The sequence below is a fragment of the Anomaloglossus baeobatrachus genome, chromosome 5 (genome assembly GCF_048569485.1).
Source record: "Anomaloglossus baeobatrachus isolate aAnoBae1 chromosome 5, aAnoBae1.hap1, whole genome shotgun sequence".
Classification (NCBI taxonomy): Eukaryota; Metazoa; Chordata; class Amphibia; order Anura; family Aromobatidae; genus Anomaloglossus; species Anomaloglossus baeobatrachus.
The window spans coordinates 540011897-540031392 of record NC_134357.1 but is presented as its reverse complement, the minus strand read 5'-3'; the positions used below and the strand labels follow the sequence as shown (position 1 = coordinate 540031392).

The following is a 19496-nucleotide window of genomic DNA, read 5'->3' as shown; positions in this document are numbered from 1 at the left end:
GCCAGACAAAAGTATTGGCACCCTTAGCCTAATACTTGGTTGCACAACCTTTAGCCAAAATAACTGCGAACAACCGCTTCCGGTAACCATCAATGAGTTTCTTACAATGCTCTGCTGGAATTTTAGATTTAGACCATTCTTCTTTGGCAAACTGCTCCAGGTCCCTGAGATTTGAAGGGTGCCTTCTCCAAACTGCCATTTTGAGATCTCTCCACAGGTGTTCTATGGGATTCAGGTCTGGAGTCATTGCTGGTCACTTTAGTAGTCTCCAGTGCTTTCTCTCAAACCATTTTCTAGTGCTCTTTGAAGTGTGTTTTGGGTCATTGTCCTGCTGGAAGACCCATGACCTCTGAGGGAGACCCAGCTTTCTCACACTGGGCCCTACATTATGCTGCAAAATTTGTTGGTAGTCTTCAGACTTCATTATGCCATGCACACGGTTAAGCAGTCCAGTGCCAGAGGCAGCAAAGCAACCCCAAAACATCAGGGAACCTCCGCCACGTTAGACTGTAGGGACAGTGTTCTTTTCTTTGAATGCCTCTTTTTTTTTTTTTTTTTTGTAAACTCTATGTTGATGGCTTTTCCCAAAAAGCTCTACTTTTGTCTCATCTGACCAGAGAACATTCTTCTAAAACGTTTTAGGCTTTCTCAGGTATGTTTTGGCAAACTCCAGTCTGGCTTTTTATGTCTCGGGGTAAGAAGTGGGGTCTTCCTGGGTATCCTACCATACAGTCCCTTTTCATTCACACGCAGACGGATAGTACGGGTTGACAATGTTGTATATAGAAAAAGTCCAGCTCACCCAATGGAGACGGCTAAATGTTTGATCGGTGCACGGAAAAGAAAGCAGGATCCCTCTGCAGCAGGACGTAGTGTAGAAAATTATCCAGCATCCAGATCAGTAGATTGGTTAAAAATCAATTTTCCTTTATTCCAAACTTCATAAAAGCATAAAATTCTCCATCATGATGAAGAACGCATCACAAGGCGTGTAAGGTGGACGCGTTTCGGACAAAAAACTAGTCCTTAATCTGAGACAACACATAATACATCTGAACACATACTTATAAAAGGAACCACAGGAAGTCATGGAACAATCAAAGCTGAACAAGGCCACCTGATATGCTGAGTAATGAATCGCAGTAACCCTTACAAGACACTGAAATTTTTGTTTCTAACATTCATGCCTGTTGGAGTTCTACTTTGTAACATTAACATCAATTTTGCCTCACGGCGCAATAATAAATCATTTAAATTTCCACCTCCCCTCAGTGTCTGCACTTTCTCTATTGCATTAACTCTAAAGTGACTCAAATCACCTCTATGTATGTGCAAAAAATGACGGGAGGCGGCTGATAAACTGCGTGTGGTGGTGTGACCTACGTCATAAACACGCTCCGATATGCGGCGTCTTAAAGTTTGTGAAGTATTCCCCACATACTGGATATTGCAATCTGTACATGTTATGACATAGATCACACCAGCAGAACCGCAGTTCATCAGAGACTGAATTTTAAATTCCTTTTTTGTAACAGAGGAAACCGTTTTGTCCGTATTCCATATGAATCTGCACAGCCCACAGTTCTTCTGGCCGCATTTGAAAGACCCACAAGTGGGTAGCCAATTCCTTGCAGTTATTTCGTTGCCCAGAGTGTTTTTATTTTTGTTCTTTTTGGAGTGATCACTGGGGGACACTCTATTAGTGATAGTTTTATTCCTCCTAGACACGAATTTGACTCAGTTTTTTAATATGTTTTTTAACGTGTCATCTACATATAAAATCGGCAAGAATTTTTTAATGATATTAACAATCCGATAAAAATCGGTACTGTAGCTTGTTGAAAAAACAATAGGCATATGACCTTCAGCAAGAGCAAGGGTTTTTTTGGTATTATTTCTGCTTATTTTTAAATAATCCGCTCTAGTTTTCTCATCCGTTTTTTGTTTAGCTCTCTCTATTTTTATTAGAATAGCCCCTCTTCTTAAAGCGCTCACCAATAATCTCACATTGTTTTTCATATATATGGGGTGCAGTACATGTTCTCTTCGCCCTTATAAACTCCCCCGTGGGGATATTAACTATTACATGGCGCGGGTGACAGCTGGTTGTATGTAATAACGAATTCCCTGCTATTGTTTTTCTGAAAATATCAGTCAATTTTCCCTTCCTCCAGGTTTCCCGTCAGTAGAATGTCCAAAAAAGGGATTGTTTGAACACTATACTGATATGTAAACCGTATATTGCATGGATTATTATTAATGTAAAAGGCGAAGCTCTCAATGTCGGCCACTTCACCATCCCACACGATTATAACATCATCAATAAATCTCAAAAAAAGAAAAATATTGGCAGAAAAAGGATTTTTTTCTGAAAAAATATATTCCTCCTCCCACCAAGCCATGAAGATATTGGCGAGAGAAGGTGAGAATCTAGAACCCATAGAACTACCTTGTACCTGTAAATAAAGATCATCCAGAAAAGAAAAAAAATTTTTTTAACAAAAAATAAGTAACTTCAATTAAATAGGTTTGTAAATCAACTGAAAAATTACTATATTTTTGCAGGTAGATTGTTAAAGCCAAAATGGCCAGATTGTGGGGGATGGAGGTGTACAAACTTTGCACATCACAAGTTAGCCAGCAAAAAGAGCTCCGCCATTTCACCTGTGAAAAAATATTCAGAACATGCTTAGAATCCTGCATTTAACTAGGTGAGATTTTAGCTAGGGGACTCAATCTAACGTCCAGCCATTCTGACAGGTTCTCATTGAGAGATCCTATGCCAGATATGATTGGGCGGAAAGGTGGTGGGAAAATTTCCTTGTGCACTTTTGGGAGTGCATGAAGCAAGGGGGTTCTGGGATACAAAGGACAAAAATAATCCAGCTGTTTTTGATTAATAATTCCCAAGCTAAGGCCCCTATTGAGGAGTTCCTGTAGTTCTGATCTGATATCTTCCATGGGGTCACGATTAATCCTTCTATATACATCACTGTTATGAAGCACAGCTCTAACCTCTTTTTCATATAACCCAGTGTCGAGTATAGTTACAGACCCTCCCTTATCGGAATTCCTCACAACAATATTGTCATTCACAGATAACAAATCAAGTGCCTGTCTTTCAGCAAGAGAGATATTAGAACGTCCATTCTTTTTTACATTGTAGATTTTCATAAGTTCATCCTCAACAAGGTACTGGAAATCGTCCATAATCTGCAGTTTGGAATGCTCAGGATAGAATTTATGATTAGGGATCCTTGAGGAAAAGTTGTCATCCGTTAAATGTGGTAACCTGGATCCAGATTCTGACAAGTCCCTCAGATTTGTAATGGTGACCTGCTCCTGGAAAGAGGTGGGTGTAAATTCCTCTGGATCCATAGCAAAATTCATAGCATTACTATCCATAGCATTCCTCTGGCCTGAGTACTCCACAAAAAAATGTCTCTTAAGGGTTAATCTTTTCATAAAATGGTTTACATCAAGCATAGTATTAAATATGTCCATTTTTGCAGAAGGAACAAAATTGAGACCCCTTTTAAGAATATTAATTTGGTCATTAGATAAGATGGAAGCAGAGAGATTCAAAACCGTAAACTCTTCAGTTGAATCTAGAAATGTTTGTTCCGCGCCGATCTTCTGAATTCCCTTATTATGGGGGTGTTTTCTCCCTGATCTCCTTTGGCGATTTTTCTTTCTGGACCGTTTTTTGAACGATTATTACTGTGGCAATTCTGTTGATCCACACCCTGTGCGCTATTAAGGCTGGTGGAAGATAGATTCTCAGTATCAGAGTTGTCTGTATTGTCCATATCTGTTGAAGAAAAGCTTACTCTGTTCTCTCTCCGTTTCAGAATAGAGGGATTAATATTATTGCGTCTCCTTCTATAGTCATGCCAGTTATATATGTGGTTATTTTCATAATCGCTCTTATCCCTTCTAAACTTTTTTTCTTTTATAGCTGTAATAGAGTCCTCCACTTTAATCAGATTGTTGTTAATTTTTTCTTTAGTAGTTTTGAAATTTTCAATCTTTTTAATAGATTCCTCCAAAGTCAGCATCTTAATCTCCTCTCTCTCCACAATCAAATTCATCAGCTTAGTGGAACAGTCATTCAAAATGTTATCCCATTCTTTTACAAATTCAGGGTCATATTCTGTAGTAGGGCGCTTTTTAATGCGCAAACCCCTAGGGATCATTCTGCTGTTCACATAAGCCTGCAGGGTTTTGTGGTCCCATCAGACCCTGAACCGGGAAGACATATTTTTCTCAAGTTCCCACATAAGCGATTTCAAATCCGTTTCATCCTCAGGTGGGGCGGCATGCATGTTAGAAAAAATATTAGCAGCCTTGTCCAGCCGTTGCCGACTGTTCACATTGAAGAAATCATCACTAATAGTACCATCAGAATTGTTAATAGCAGTCTCTGAATTCATGGTTACCAGGAATTTGTAGAATATATATATATATAACGCAATTGCGATAATAGGGGAGCACGAGAAATAGGAGATCCAAGCAATGCAGTATATAGAAAAAGTCCAGCTCACCCAATGGAGACGGCTAAATGTTTGATCGGTGCACGGAAAAGAAAGCAGGATCCCTCTGCAGCAGGACGTAGTGTAGAAAATTATCCAGCATCCAGATCAGTAGATTGGAATAAAGGAAAATTGATTTTTAACCAAACTTCATAAATGCATAAAATTCTCCATCATGATGAAGAACGCATCACAAGGCGTGTAAGGTGGACGCGTTTCGGACAAAAAACTAGTCCTTAATCTGAGACAACACATAATACATCTGAACAAACTAGTTTTTTGTCCACCTTACACGCCTTGTGATGCGTTCTTCATCATGATGGAGAATTTTATGCTTTTATGAAGTTTGGAATAAAGGAAAATTGATTTTTAACCAATCTATTGATCTGGATGCTGGATAATTTTCTACACTACGGGTTGACAATGTTGCACCCTCGGACTGCAGGGCAGCTTGAACTTGTTTGGATGTTAGTCGAGGTTCTTTATCCACCATCCGCACAATCTTGCGTTGAAATCCCTCATCAATTTTTCTTTTCCTTCCACATCTGGGGAGGTTAGCCACAGTGGTATGGGCTTTAAACTTCTTGATGACACTGCGCACCGTATACACAGGAACTTTCAGGTCTGTGGAGATGGACTTTTAGCCTTGAGATTGCTCATGCTTCCTCACAATTTGGATTCTCAAGTCCTCAGACAGTTCTTTGGTCTTCTTTCTTTTCTCCATGCTCAATGTGGTACACATAAGGATATAGGACAGAGGTTGAGTCAACTTTAATCCATGTCAACTGGCTGCAAGTGTGATTTAGTTATTGCCAAAACCTGTTAGGTGCCACAGATAAGTTACAGGTGCTGTTAATTACACAAATTAGAGAAGCATCACATGATTTTTCAAACAGTGCCAATACTTTTGTCCACCCCCTTTTTATGTTTGGTGTGGAATTATATCCAATTTGGCTTTATGACTTTTTTTTAATTTTTTTTTTTCATTGAAGACAAATTAAATGAAGATAATAATACCAAAGAATTTGTGATTGCAATCATTTTCAAGAATAAACTGAGTATTATCTGACAGAATTGCAGGGGTGCCAATACTTTTGACCAGCACTGTATATGCACAACAGTGACCCCTAGTAATTGAATTTGAGATTATTCTACTTCTGGTGTTTCTATCTGTGATATTACATTCTCTTTTGTGTTACCCAAATATCTCCTCCGCTGTAAACATGTGCTTATTAATTGGACTGTGTGATAAAGAGGAAATGTTCATTGCTTATCCCCCTTTATCATTAATTTTTTGTCTGTTTTTAATATCTATAATAACTTTCAAATAACTTTTTTTTTATTTTTTGGCTATGATTTCACTCAGATTCTGTAGGTATTCTATTCCTTGAGGGGTCTAGTCTCCAAAATGGGCTCTACTGTTTAGGCACATCAGGGGCTCTCCAAACGCAACATGGCGATCCCTAACTATTCCAGACAATTTTGCGCTCAAAAAGTCAAATGACGTTTGTTCCCTTCTGAGTCCTGCCATGTGCCCAAACAGTTGATTACCATCACATATGAGGTACAGTTATACTCGGGAGAAATTTCACAACAAATTGTATGGTGTATTTTCTCCTGTTACCGTTGTGAAAATAAAGATTTGGAGTTACAGCAAGTTTTGTGGTAAAAATGTATTTTTCTATGTCTGAACGTTATAAAATTCTGTGAAGCACCTGGGAGTTAAAGGTGCTCACCCAACAACCAAATAAATTCCTTGAGCTGTCTAGTTTTCAAAATGGGGTCACTTGTGGGGAAGCTCCACTGTTTAGGGACCACAGGGGCTCTCCAAATACAACAATATTCTGCTAACTATTCCAAACAATTGTGCACTCTAAAAAGCAAAGGACATTCTTTCCTTCCAAGCCCTGCACCCAAACAGTAGATTTCCACCACATATGTGGTATCTGTGCACTCAGGAGAAATTGCACAACAAATTGTATGGTGTATTTTCTCTTATCCCAGTAAAAATGCAAAATATGTTGCTAAAGTAACATTTTTGAGGGAAAAAGTACATTTTTGATTTTTTTTCTTCCACATTGCTTTAGTTCAAAATTACGGTTCAAACCAAGTATAGGGACTTGAGCATCATGCTGTGGCTACATTGAAATACAGCTTCCCACCTGCTTTTTTTTCCTTCATTTCCATCCTTTTCTGATTCTGAGAGCTGTCAATCATAGAAGAGGGGAGGGGAGAGATGAGAGTAAAACAAGTAGGTGAAAGTATTTCATATATAAATGATAAGGACCGCCATGATGCACTGAGTGACTGTATGTTTGAATAGTTTTTCTTTGCTGACAGAATCCCTTTAACAATGTAGTCACATTGTATTGTGTAATCTGGAGACAGTCTTATGCGGGCGTCACATGGGACGATCTATCATGCGATTGTACCCCGCCCCCGTCGTTTGTGCGTCACGGGCAATTAGTTGCCCGTGGCGCACAAAGTCGTTAAACCCCCGTCACACGCACTTACCTGCTGAGCGACGTCGCTGTGGGCGGCGAACATCCACTTCCTGAAGGGGGTGGGACATTCAGCGTCACAGTGACGTCACACAGCGGCCAGCCAATAGAAGCGGAGGGGTGGAGATGAGTGGGACGTAAACATCCCGCAGACCTCCTTCCTCCCGCATAGCCGGCGGGACACAAGTAAGCTGTGTTCATCGTTCCCAGGGTGTCACATGGAGCAATGTGTGCTACCCCGGGTACGATGAACAACCGGCGCATAGAAGAAGAAACGACTTTTTGAAAATGAGCGACGTGTCAACAAGAAATAAGGTGAGTATTTTTGCTTGTTCACAGTCGCTCGTAGCTGTCACACGCTACGATATATAAAACGATGCTGGATGTGCGTCACGTTACGACGTGACCCCGCCGATATATCGCACAATATATCCTCTCGTGTGACGCCCGCATAAGGCTATGTGCGCACGCTGTGGATTTACTGCAGATTTTACCACAGGTTTGCTGCAGAAAATGTGTCTAACATTTGTGCAGTCATTCCCCAGCAAAAACTATGGGTATAAAAAAGAATTTTGTTACTTACCGTAAATTCATTTTTCTTATAGTTCCGTATTGGGAGACCCAGACCATGGGGTATTTAGCTTCTGCCTCCGGAGGACACACAAAGTACTACACTTAAAAGTGTAGCTCCTTCCTCTGAGCTTATACACCCCCTGGTAGCCAGTCCTAGCCAGTTTAGTGCAAAAGCTGAAGGAGAATAGCCACCCACAAGTAGAACCAAGTAAGAACCGGAACAACCGGAGACTCTGTCCACGACAACAGCCGGTGATAACACACGGAACAAGAAAATTGCCAACAGGCAACAGGGAGGGAGCTGGGTCTCCCAATACGGAACTATAAGAAAAAGAATTTACGGTAAGTAACAAAATTCTCTTTTTCTTTATCGTACCTTTGGGAGACCCAGACCATGGGACATTCCAAAGCTGTCTCTGGGTGGGAATAAACAGAAAAAACTAAGAAGTAGGCGTAGCCTAACTTCACAAGTGGGCGACAGCCGCCTGAAGGATGCGTCTGCCCAAGCTCGCATCTGCCGAAGCATGAGCATGCACTTGGTAGTGCTTCGAAAAGGTATGCAGGCTAGTCCAAGTGGCAGCCTGACAGACTTGTTGAGCCGTAGCCTGGTGCCTAAAAGCCCAAGAGGCACCGACAGCTCTGGTCGAGTGTGCTTTGATCCCCGGCGGGGGAGGCACCTGAGTACTCTGGTAGGCGTCCGAAATGGTCGATCTAATCCAACGGGCCAAGGTCGGCTTAGAAGCAGAGAGACCCTTGCGCCGCCCTGTGGTTAGCACAAAAAGAGAGGTGCACCGCCTAAGAACAGCGGTGCGAGCCACATAAATCCGGAGAGCACGCACCAGATCTAGAGTATGCAGCGCTTTCTCAAAGCGATGAACAGGGGCCGGACAGAAGGAAGGCAAGGAAATATCCTGGTTAAGGTGGAAGGGAGAGACCACCTTAGGAAGAAAGTCCGGGGTCGGACGGAGAACTACCTTGTCTTGGTGAAAAACCAAAAAAGGTGACTCCGAGGAGAGCGCAGCCAAATCAGAGACTCTCCTGAGAGAAGTTATGGCAACTAGAAAGGCCACCTTTTGAGAAAGACGATACAAAGAAACCTCCCTGAGAGGCTCAAAGGGGGGTTTCTGCAATACCGTGAGGACCAAGTTAAGGTCCCAGGGATCCAAGGGCCGCCGATAAGGCGGAATGATGTGAGACGCACCTTGCATGAAGGTGCGGATCTGAGCCAGCCGGGCAAGACGCCGCTGGAACAGCACTGATAGAGCGGAAACTTGTCCCTTGAGCGAGTTGAGGGACAGTCCTAGCTGCAGACCGGACTGTAAAAAAGACAGAAGGGTCGGCAACGAGAAAGGCCAAGGAGAATGGCCGGAAGAGCGACACCAGGACAGGAAAATATTCCGTCCTGTGATAGATCTTGACGGAGGAAGACTTACGGGCCCGAGTCATAGTGGAGATGACTTCAGGAGGAATACCAGAAGCTGTCAAAATCCAGGACTCTAGAGCCACGCCGTCAATTTGAGTGCCGCAGAATTCGGGCAGAAAAACGGACCTTGCGAGAGCAGGTCTGGACGTTCCGGAAGATGCCACGGCATCTCCACGGACAGTTGGAGCAGGTCCGGATACCAAGCTCGCCTGGGCCAGTCCGGTGCAATGAGGATGACTCGACGGCCCTCCATTCTGATCTTGCGCAGGACTCTGGGCAAGAGAGCTAGAGGGGGAAACATGTAGGACAGACGAAACTGGGACCAGTCTTGAACCAGAGCGTCCGCGGCGAAGGCCTGAGGATCGTGGGAGCGAGCCACGTAAACCGGAACCTTGTTGTTGTGACGGGATGCCATTAGGTTCACGTCCGGAGTGCCCCACTTGCGGCAGATTGACTGAAACACTGCCGGGTGCAGGGACCACTCGCCACCGTCCACGGATTGACGGCTGAGATAATCTGCCTCCCAGTTTTCTACGCCAGGGATGTGGACTGCGGATATGGTGGACTTGGAGTCCTCCGCCCATTGAAGAATGCGTTGGACCTCCAACATTGCCAGATGGCTGCGTGTCCCGCCTTGGTGATTGATGTAGGCAACCGCTGTCGCGTTGTCTGACTGAACTCGAATGTGCCTGCCCGCCAACAGGTGGTGAAAGGCTAGGAGAGCTAGAAGCACAGCTCTGGCTTCCAGCACATTGATTAAAAGGGCTGACTCGGACAGAGTCCAAGTGCCCTGAGCTCTGTGGTGGAGATGTACCGCTCCCCAGCCGGATAGGCTGGCATCCGTGGTGAGAATCACCCAGGACGGAGCCAGGAAGGAGCGCCCTTGGGACAGGGAGAGGGGTCGAAGCCACCACTGAAGAGAGCTCCTGGTCCGTGGCGACAGAGCCACTAACCTCTGTAAGGAGGAAGGCCGCTTGTCCCAACAGCGGAGAATGTCCAGCTGCAGAGGACGCAGATGGAACTGGGCAAAGGGAACTGCCTCCATGGAAGCCACCATTTGACCCAGCACCTGCATCAGGCGCCTGAGGGAATAACGGCGGGGCCTCAGGAGAGAGCGCACCGCTAGCCGGAGTGACTGCTGTTTGATTAAGGGCAACTTCACAAGTGCCGGCAAAGTCTCGAACTGCATCCCTAGGTACGTGAGACTCTGGGTCGGAGTCAGAGTGGATTTGGGAAGTTTGACAATCCACCCGAATTGGGCTAGGGTGGCGAGAGTGAGCAAAACACTCCGCTGACAGTCTGCGCTGGATGGACCCTTGACCAGAAGGTCGTCCAGATAAGGAAGCACTGCTAACCCCTGGAGGTGCAGGACCGCAATCACTGCCGCCATGACCTTGGTGAATACCCGAAGGGCCGTGGCTAACCCGAAGGGGAGAGCCACGAATTGGAAATGATCCTCTCCTATCGCAAAACGTAACCAACGCTGATGTGACACTGCGATTGGCATATGTAGATAGGCATCTCTGATGTCGATGGACGCCAGGAACTCCCCTTGGGTCATAGAGGCAATGACTGATCGCAGAGACTCCATGCGAAAATGCCGCACCCGGACATGCTTGTTGAGAAGCTTGAGATCCAGGATGGGCCGGAAGGTACCGTCCTTTTTTGGAACTAGGAAGAGATTTGAGTAAAAACCTCTGAACCGTTCCTGAGCGGGAACTGGGACAATCACTCCGTTTGCCTGCAAGGACGCCACAGCCTGCGAGAAGGCGGCGGCCTTGGAGCAGGGGGGAGTTGAGAGAAAAAATCTGTTTGGAGGGCTGGAAGAGAATTCTATCCTGTAGCCGTGAGATATGATGTCTCTCACCCACTGATCGGAGACTTGCTTTAACCAAGCGTCGCCAAAGTGGGAGAGCCTGCCACCGACTAAGGACGTGGCTGGAGCGGGCCGAGAGTCATGAGGAAGCTGCCTTATTGTCAGAACCTCCTGCGGTCTTCTGCGGACGCGCTTTTGGGCGCCAGTTGGATTTCTGATCCTTGGCTGAGTTAGCGGACGAGGCGGAAGGCTTAGAGGATGACCAGTTGGAGGAACGAAACCTCAATTGATTCCTACCCTGGGCGGGTTTCCTGGTCTTGGTTTGTGGCATGGAAGTACTCTTCCCGCCAGTAGCTTCTTTAATGATTTCATCCAGCTGTTCACCAAACAGCCGTGAACCAGCAAAAGGGAGCCCACCAAGAAACTTCTTGGAAGATGCATCTGCCTTCCACTCTCGAAGCCACAAAATCCTGCGGATAACAAGAGAATTAGCTGAAGCCACCGCAGTGCGGTGAGCAGCCTCTAGCATGGCAGACATGGCATAAGATGAAAAGGCTGAAGCCTGAGCAGTTAAGGTAACCATCTCAGGCATAGATTCCTTGGTGAGGGAATGCATCTCCTCTAGAGAAGCAGAGATGGCTTTGAGAGCCCACACTGCTGCAAAAGTCGGGGAAAACGCGACCCCCGCAACTTCATACACAGATTTGGCCAGAAGGTCAATCTGACGGTCAGTGGAGTCCATAAGTGAGGTGCCGTCAGCCACCGACACAACGGTCCAGGCTGATGGTAGACCCTCCGGTGTCTAGGCTTTTGGGGAGTGAGACCACTCCTTGACCACCTCAGGCGGAAATGGAAACCGGTCATCAGAACCACGCTTTGGAAAGCGTTTGTCAGGGCAGGCCCTGGGTTTGGTCACAGCGGTCTGAAAACTGGAGTGGTTAAAGAACACACTCTTCACTCTCTTAGGCGAGGTAAACTGATGTTTTTCTGCCAGAGAGTTGCTCCTCTGACACTGGCGGATTGAGATCCAGCACAGAATTAATAGAAGCAATCAAATCACTGAGATCTGAGTCACCCTCAGAGAAATCGATGGGATACATAGCCTCCGAGCCCCCAGTGAGGGCATCCTCCTCATCTTGAGAGTCAGCTCTTGAGACAGAGCCGTGGGAGGGGGAGGAAACCCTGCGCCTTCTCTTAGAAGGACGGGGTCTGGGATCAGATGATGAATCCTCCGTGAGCTCTGATGGACGGAGGTCAGAGGATAGGAGTCCTCTGTCAAGAGTATTAGAGGCACCCTGTGAGGGGGGCTGATGCATATTCATCAAAGTCCTGGACAAAAGTCCCATGGACTCAGCAAATGACTGGGATATGGACCTAGAAAAGTACTCTACCCAGGCCGGGGGTTCAATCACAGGTGCCGCAGCAGCCTGAGAGACCACTGGGGGTGAGACTCCAGGCTGTGGCACCGCCAAGTTAGAGCAACCATCACAGTGTGGATAAATGCTCGGCTCAGGCAGCAGGAGCTTACATGCAGTGCATGCAGAATAAAGCTTTGGAGCCTTGCTCCTTGTGTGAGACATGCTGCTGGAGAGGGGGCTTTGCAGAGAATGAACCCCAGGGAGAATATACAGAGGTCCACAACCGGAGACCGGCTGTGGCTTACCAGACCGCTGAGCACGGTGTTGATTGCTCTCCAGATCCCGAAGCCCGATCCCCCAGAGCGCAGCACCTCAGCAGAGATGCAGAATGTCCCAGAGCAGAGTGAACTCTGCCTGAGAAATGGCCGCCGGAGCCAAGAGAGGGGGCGGGACTAGGGGCGTTCCTATAAAAGAGCGGGAACTGGAGGGCTATAGGGACCTGCCGGGAAGGACGGACGCCCCAGCAGTGGGGAGTGTCCCTCTCCTGTGTAGAACGGCTGCCGGGAGGAGCCGAACCTGTCCCTCTGCTTGAGTGACATGCGAGGGCAGGAAAACGAAACTAGGCCTTCGGCGAAGCCGGGGCCTAAATTTAAGCGGCGAGGCCGACAAGCAGGCACCATCGGCGCGGTTCTCGGGCAAAAGCTGGAGAACCCGCCAGAAAAGTTAAAAACAATCACATACAGCATATTCTCCCCTTACAATAAAGAATCGGGACCCCCAACATAAACGTCTCAGGTACTTAGCTGCTGAGACGCAGGGCCATGTCCCTGGGGATGAGTGCTCCGGTCCAACAGAATCCTCAAGGGGCTGTGGATGGAGACCGGACTCCTGCCAGGCATGGAGACTGTGCTAGATCCCACTTCAAGCCAGAGCCCAGAAGGGATGGTGAAGGAGCGCGGCATGTAAGGCTTCAGCCTTGTAAATCAACCTTAACAACACCGCCGACACAGTGGGGTGAGAAGGGACATGCCGGGAGTCTAGACATGGACCTGCTTTTCTTCAAACTCTTTCCAAAAGTCAAACAATCAGATGAGAATGCATGTGTGGATGTATGACCTCCTGAACACAAAGCGATAAAACTGGCTAGGACTGGCTACCAGGGGGTGTATAAGCTCAGAGGGAGGAGCTACACTTTTAAGTGTAGTACTTTAGCTTCTGCCTCCGGAGGACACACAAACACCCCATGGTCTGGGTCTCCCAAAGGAACGATAAAGAAAAAATGCTGTGCGCACATTGCGTTTTTTTTATACCTGCAGATTTACCCGCGGAATTAATGTGCATGTCACTTCTTTTCTGCAGGTCCCTGCGATTTTGCCATTAAATATTGGTAAATACCTGCAGGGACCAACCTGCGGCAAAACCTCGGCAAACCTGCACCAAACTGCGGCAAAACCACATGAGTATTAAGGCCTTGTGAGCACAGTGCATTTTTAATGCTTGTTTTGGCACAGTTTGTAGCCCAAATCTGTAGGTCTATCCTTATGCCACCAAATTCAATGAAAATTCTAAAGTGCTGTGTGCACATTGCTTCTTTTTTCCTTGCAGTTTTGGGTGCAGAAAAAAGCAGCATATTAATTATTGGTGTTCTTGTTTTCCTGCATTTTGTAGTCCTTCCAGCCATTGATTTCACACAAAAACACGCATGGCAAAAACCATGTGTTTTTCTGCCACAAGGTGCAGGTTTTTCTTGCAGAAAAGCTCTGCCCCAAAAACTCAGCATGCGCACAGATCCTTAGGTTATGTTCACTCTGTGCTTTCTTGCTGTTTATTACTGCAAGGAAAATCTGCTTTTTTGGCAGTAAAGAAGCTTACAGAACGCATGTTCTGTTGCGTTTTTGGTTCAGATTATGTGTGTCATTTGTCTACAGTACATGTTTAATAAACGTACTTTTCTTATTCACCAAAAACGCCCGGTTGCATTTTTTGCATTTCCTCTTTGCTTTCTATGGTGAAAAAAAATGTCTCAAGAATGCTGAAACAATTGACATGCTTAAGGTTTAGAAAACTGCTGCGCTTTTATAAATCACTCAGGGAGAGGAAAAAAAAAAAGAAGCAATCGTGTGCATGAAATTTCTGTAAATCTCTTTGCTAGTACTGTAAAATCAGCTTTTAATTTCCATAAAAACTTAAAAAAAAACTTAAAAAACGCAAAAATGGAACTTGTGAACATGAAACTTGGGCTGCATTCCCAAGTTTCAATTGCAGAAGATTTTTTGTTGTCTCTTTTTTGACACAATTGCTGTAAAGTCACAATGTTTTTGCTACGGTGGCAAAAAAATGAAGCTCCATACGTTAGCGGGCTTTACACACTGCGACATCGCTAGCCGATGCTAGCGATAGAGCGCGATAGCCCCCGCCGTACGTGCGATAGTGTGATCGCTGCCGTAGCAAACATTATCGCTACGGCAGCGTCACACGCACATACCTGCCCTGCGACGTTGCTCTGGCCAGCGAACCGCCTCCTTTCTAAGGTGGCGGTTCGTGTGGCGTCACAGCGACGTCACACGGCAAGCGTCCAATAGAAGCGGAGGGGCGGAGATGAGCGGGACGTAACATCCCGCCCACCTCCTTCCTTCCTCATGGTCGCTGGAGGCAGGTAAGGAGATGTTCGTCGCTCCTGCGGTGTCACACACAGCGATGTGTGCTGCCGCAGGAACGAGGAACAATATCGCTAAAAAAAAAAAACGATTTTTTTTGTTTCAGGACGACCTCTCCGCGGCAAACGATTTTGGCCGCTTTTGCGATCGTTTAAAGGTAAAAATTGTCACACACTGCGCTCTCGTTAATGAAGCTGGATGTGCGTCACTAACAACGTGACCCCGACGATAATTCATGAACGATATCGTAGCGTGTAAAGCCCGCTTTTGAACACAGCCCAACATTTTAGTGTCGATATTGAACCATTGCATCGACTCTGCAGTGGCCACACACAAAAGTAAAATAGTGTGAAGAACCAAAACAGGGGTCATCTCTTTATGAAATGCAAATGCCCAACCTGGGTATATGGACAATGATTGTCCTGGTTGAACAACCCTTTCAGAAAATCACAATAACGTTTTGAAATGGTTTATTGCATTAACATCCTAAAAGCACAAAAAAACAAATCTGTCTTAGAAGTACAATATGTACAGTCATTCAACATAGAACTATCTGGAACAGTACAAACACTCAATGTAGAACTGTGTAGTTTTAGGTGCTGAAAAATTGCAGACAAAATGTACATATATCGGCAATTGAAGTAGTAAGTAGCTTGATCGCAGATTCATGCATTACATAATGGACAGTTAAAATTGGGCTTTTCCCCTCTTCTTTGTCTCACATGATCTTTTCTATATGCTGGATACACCTGAATATTTTGCATAACTAAAATAGAAATAATGGCATATCACTAAGAAATGACAAGAATCACTACAGAACTAGTACCAATCAGACACCATGTAGAGAACTAGAATTCAGAAACAATGAAAAGAAGAACTGCAGCTTCACCACCGCTTAGCCAGAGCCTTCTACAGCCCTTTCGTTATTTGGAATAGTGGGGTCTCCCAGTGGTCAGACAACACCATCACCTAATATTGTGAGAACCTTATGTAAAAATAGGCAATTTATTAATTAAACAGGTGCTGAATTTAACATTAGCTTAAGGGATTCTCTGGTACTGATGATCTGTAATGAGAGGTTAGCGCCACTGAGGATATAGTGGCAGACAGAATGCATGCCTTATTGGCAAGTAGCATGCACCTGTCTTAGGCGGGCTTTACACGTTGCGACATCGCTAGCAATTGCTAGCGATGTCGAGAGCGATAGCACCCGCACCCGTCGTACATGCGATATCTGGTGCTTGCTGCCGTAGCGAACATAATCTCTACAGCAGCTTCACACGCACATACCTGGTCGCAGACGTCGCTGTGACCGCCGAACAATCCCTCCTTCAAGGGGGAAGTGCGTTCGGCGTCACAGCGACGTCACTAAGCGGCCGGCCAATAGAAGCGGAGGGGCGGAGATGAACGGGACATAAGATCCCGCCCACCTCCTTCCGCATTGCTGGTGGACGCAGGATCAAAGACTAGTGGGCTTAAGCAGGAAAGAGCACTATTGCCTACCTGTTCACATTTTTTGTCTTATCCTAAACAAACCCCTTAAAATTTAAAAGGCTCTCTTGGCTTTAATTTCTGCATCAGGAGATGGGTTGAGAGATGCATGACAACATAGTTTATTCTAATAACTAAGGTGGGCTTTACATGTTGCGACATCGCTACCGATATATCGTCGGGGTCACGTCGTTAGTGACGCACATCCGGCACCGGTAGCGACATCGCAATGTGTAAATCCTAGGTGCGACGATGAACGAGCGCAAGTGTGTCAAAAATCACTGATTTGTGACACGTCTTTCATTTCCGTAATGTCGCTGCTGCTGCAGATATGATGTTTGTCGTTCCTGCAGCTCCACATATCGCTGTGTGTGAAGCTGCAGGAACGACAAACATCTCCTTACCTGCATCCACCAGCAATACGGAAGGAAGGAGGTGGACGGGATGTTACGTCCCGCTCATCTCCGCCCCTCCTTTTCTATTGGGCGGCGGTTCTGTGACGCCGCTGTGATATTGAACGAACCGCCCCCTTAGAAAGGAGGCGTTACGCCGGTCACAGCGACGTCGCCGACCAGGTATGTGCGTGTGAAGCTGCCGTAGTGATTATGTTCGCTACGGCAGCAAGCACCAGATATCGCATGTACGACGGGGGCGGGTGCTATCGCGCTCGACATCGCTAGCAATATCGCAAAGTGTAAAGCCCGCCCAAGAGCTGACATCGATGGAATAGCACCTGTATCGGAAATTAATTTAGGTGTTATTTTACTTGCGGGGAACATAGTGATTAAGAAAGGTCTGAATAGTTGATAACCCCTTTAAGAAACTGGAATTGTGGCAGTTTGCCTGATATAATATTACTAAGCCTGCAAAAAAAGGCATCCTTTGTACTTTCTTTTGTTTTTTTTTTTTCATTTAAAACAAAAATTGTAATTTTCCCATGTTTTTCAGGAGCACCAATTTTTCTAGATCCGACAGGCAGTTACTGAGTAATACAATTATTTCCCATATCTTGTGCATAGCAGTCACTGATGGAAGTGCGAAGCTCCTCTATGTCTCTCTTCAACTTGTCTACTTCACTGAGACATTTTTCGACAGAAAAGAAAGCTAAATATTCTTCCTGCTCATCCAAACCTGTAGTAGCTGAAAAGAGATAGAACATAACATGAAAGTTTAAAGATCTCTTTCAATAAGAATTATTTTACTCAATTTGTTTAAATTAATTTTTTTTTTAAGACTGAAATGAACAAAAGGTTATGCAGTCTCATCTGTGCAATGTCCTATCAGCGAATTAGAGAAATTAAAATAAGAACAACCAACACAGGAACTAATTTCTAAAACAAATGCTGCGGTCTGTCTCATCTTTTCATTTAACTATATGGGGATCTGTGATGCCAATACATTTGAAAGTGCAAACCTGGGTGGGGGGGCCCGATGCTGGCAGCCACCTCTGGCCTCCCCCAGCTCACGGGCCCCATAGCAGTGGCGTGGCCTGCCTCTATTGGCGGTACGCCACTGGTCACCACTCATCACAGCTCACTCTCTGCTTGCAGTTACAGTGTTCGGTCATGTTCCATGATCACAAGCTATAATTTAAGATGTAGCTGTGCTGGAATCGTCGTGGGACCTTGTGTGGATTACGTCGGACCTTCAGGAGTCTTTTGAGGGTTAATAAAGTGGTGAAAGAGGATGTTTAATTTTCTTTTATTGCAAATGAAAGGATTTTTCCGGTGTTTATGTTCATTTAAGTTCATTTACAGATTAGTGATGGGGGGGTGTCATTGACACCTGCCATTACTAATCTAGAGCTCCGTGACAGCTGTGGGCTATTATTAACCTCGTATATTACCCCAATTGCCATTGCACCAGAGAAATCGGGAAGAGCCGAGTAAAGCGTTGGGATTGTCACATCTAATGGATGCAAAAATCCCGGGCGGCTGCAGGTGGCTATTCTTAGCCTGGGAGGGGAGGGGGGTCCCAATAACCATGGGACTCCCCAGGCTGAGACTACCAGCCCCAGCTGTCGGGCTTTATCATGGCTGAGTATCAAAATTAGTGGAGACCACATGCTGTTTTTTAAAGCAATTAAAGAAGGGAATTTTGTTACTTACCGTAAATTCCTTTTCTTCTAGCTCTTATTGGGAGACCCAGACGATTGGGGTATAGCTACTGCCCTCTGGAGGCCACACAAAGCACTACATTAAAAGTGCAAGGCCCCTCCCCCTCTGGCTATACCCCCCCCGTGATATCACGGGTTCTCCAGTTTTAGTGCCAAAGCAAGAAGGAGGAAGCCAATAACTGGTTTAAACAAATTAACTCCGAATAACATCGGAGAACTGAAAAACCGTTCAACATGAACAACATGTGTACCCGCAAACAACAAAAAAACATCCCGAAGGACAACAGGGCGGGTGCTGGGTCTCCCAATAAGAGCTAGAAGAAAAGGAATTTACGGTAAGTAACAAAATTCCCTTCTTCTTCAGCGCTCTATTGGGAGACCCAGACGATTGGGACGTCCAAAAGCTGTCCCTGGGTGGGTAAATAAAAACCTCATGTTAGAGCTGCAAAACAGCCCTCCCCTACGGGGGTGTCACTGCCGCCTGCAGGACTCTTCTACCTAAGCTGGCATCCGCCGAAGCATAGGTATGCACCTGATAATGCTTGGTGAAAGTGTGCAGACTGGACCAGGTAGCCGCCTGGCACACCTGTTGAGCCGAAGCCTGGTGACGTAATGCCCAGGACGCACCCACGGCTCTGGTGGAGTGGGCTTTTAGCCCTGAAGGAACCGGAAGCCTCGCAGAACGGTAGGCCTCTAGAATTGGTTCTTTGATCCATCGAGCCAGGGTGGCTTTAGAAGCCTGCAACCCCTTGCGCGGACCAGCGACAAGGACGAAAAGTGCATCGGCACGGCGTATGGGCGCCGTGCGGGAAATGTAGATTCTGAGTGCTCTCACCAGATCTAGCAAACGTAAGGCCTTTTCATACCGGTGAACCGGATGAGGGCAAAAGGAAGGCAAGGAAATATCCTGATTAAGATGAAAAGAGGATACGACCTTCGGAAGAAACTCCGGAATGGGGCGCAGCACAACCTTGTCCTGGTGGAACACCAGGAAGGGAGCCTTAGATGACAGAGCTGCCAGCTCAGACA

The 19496-nt window shown here is 45.9% G+C and overlaps 1 protein-coding gene across 4 annotated transcripts in view; it reads right to left on the bottom strand.

The window, feature by feature from the left end:
• Positions 1-16769: 16769 nt before the first annotated feature.
• CEP85 (centrosomal protein 85) overlaps positions 16770-19496 on the bottom strand; it is a 162880-nt gene continuing 160153 nt past the window's right edge. For all 4 annotated transcript variants that reach the window (XM_075351101.1, XM_075351104.1, XM_075351103.1 and 1 more), the window contains one exon: positions 16770-17491. In XM_075351101.1, coding sequence (XP_075207216.1) covers positions 17331-17491 — 161 coding nt within the window. In that variant the 3' untranslated portion in view covers positions 16770-17330. The remainder of the gene's footprint in view (positions 17492-19496) is intronic.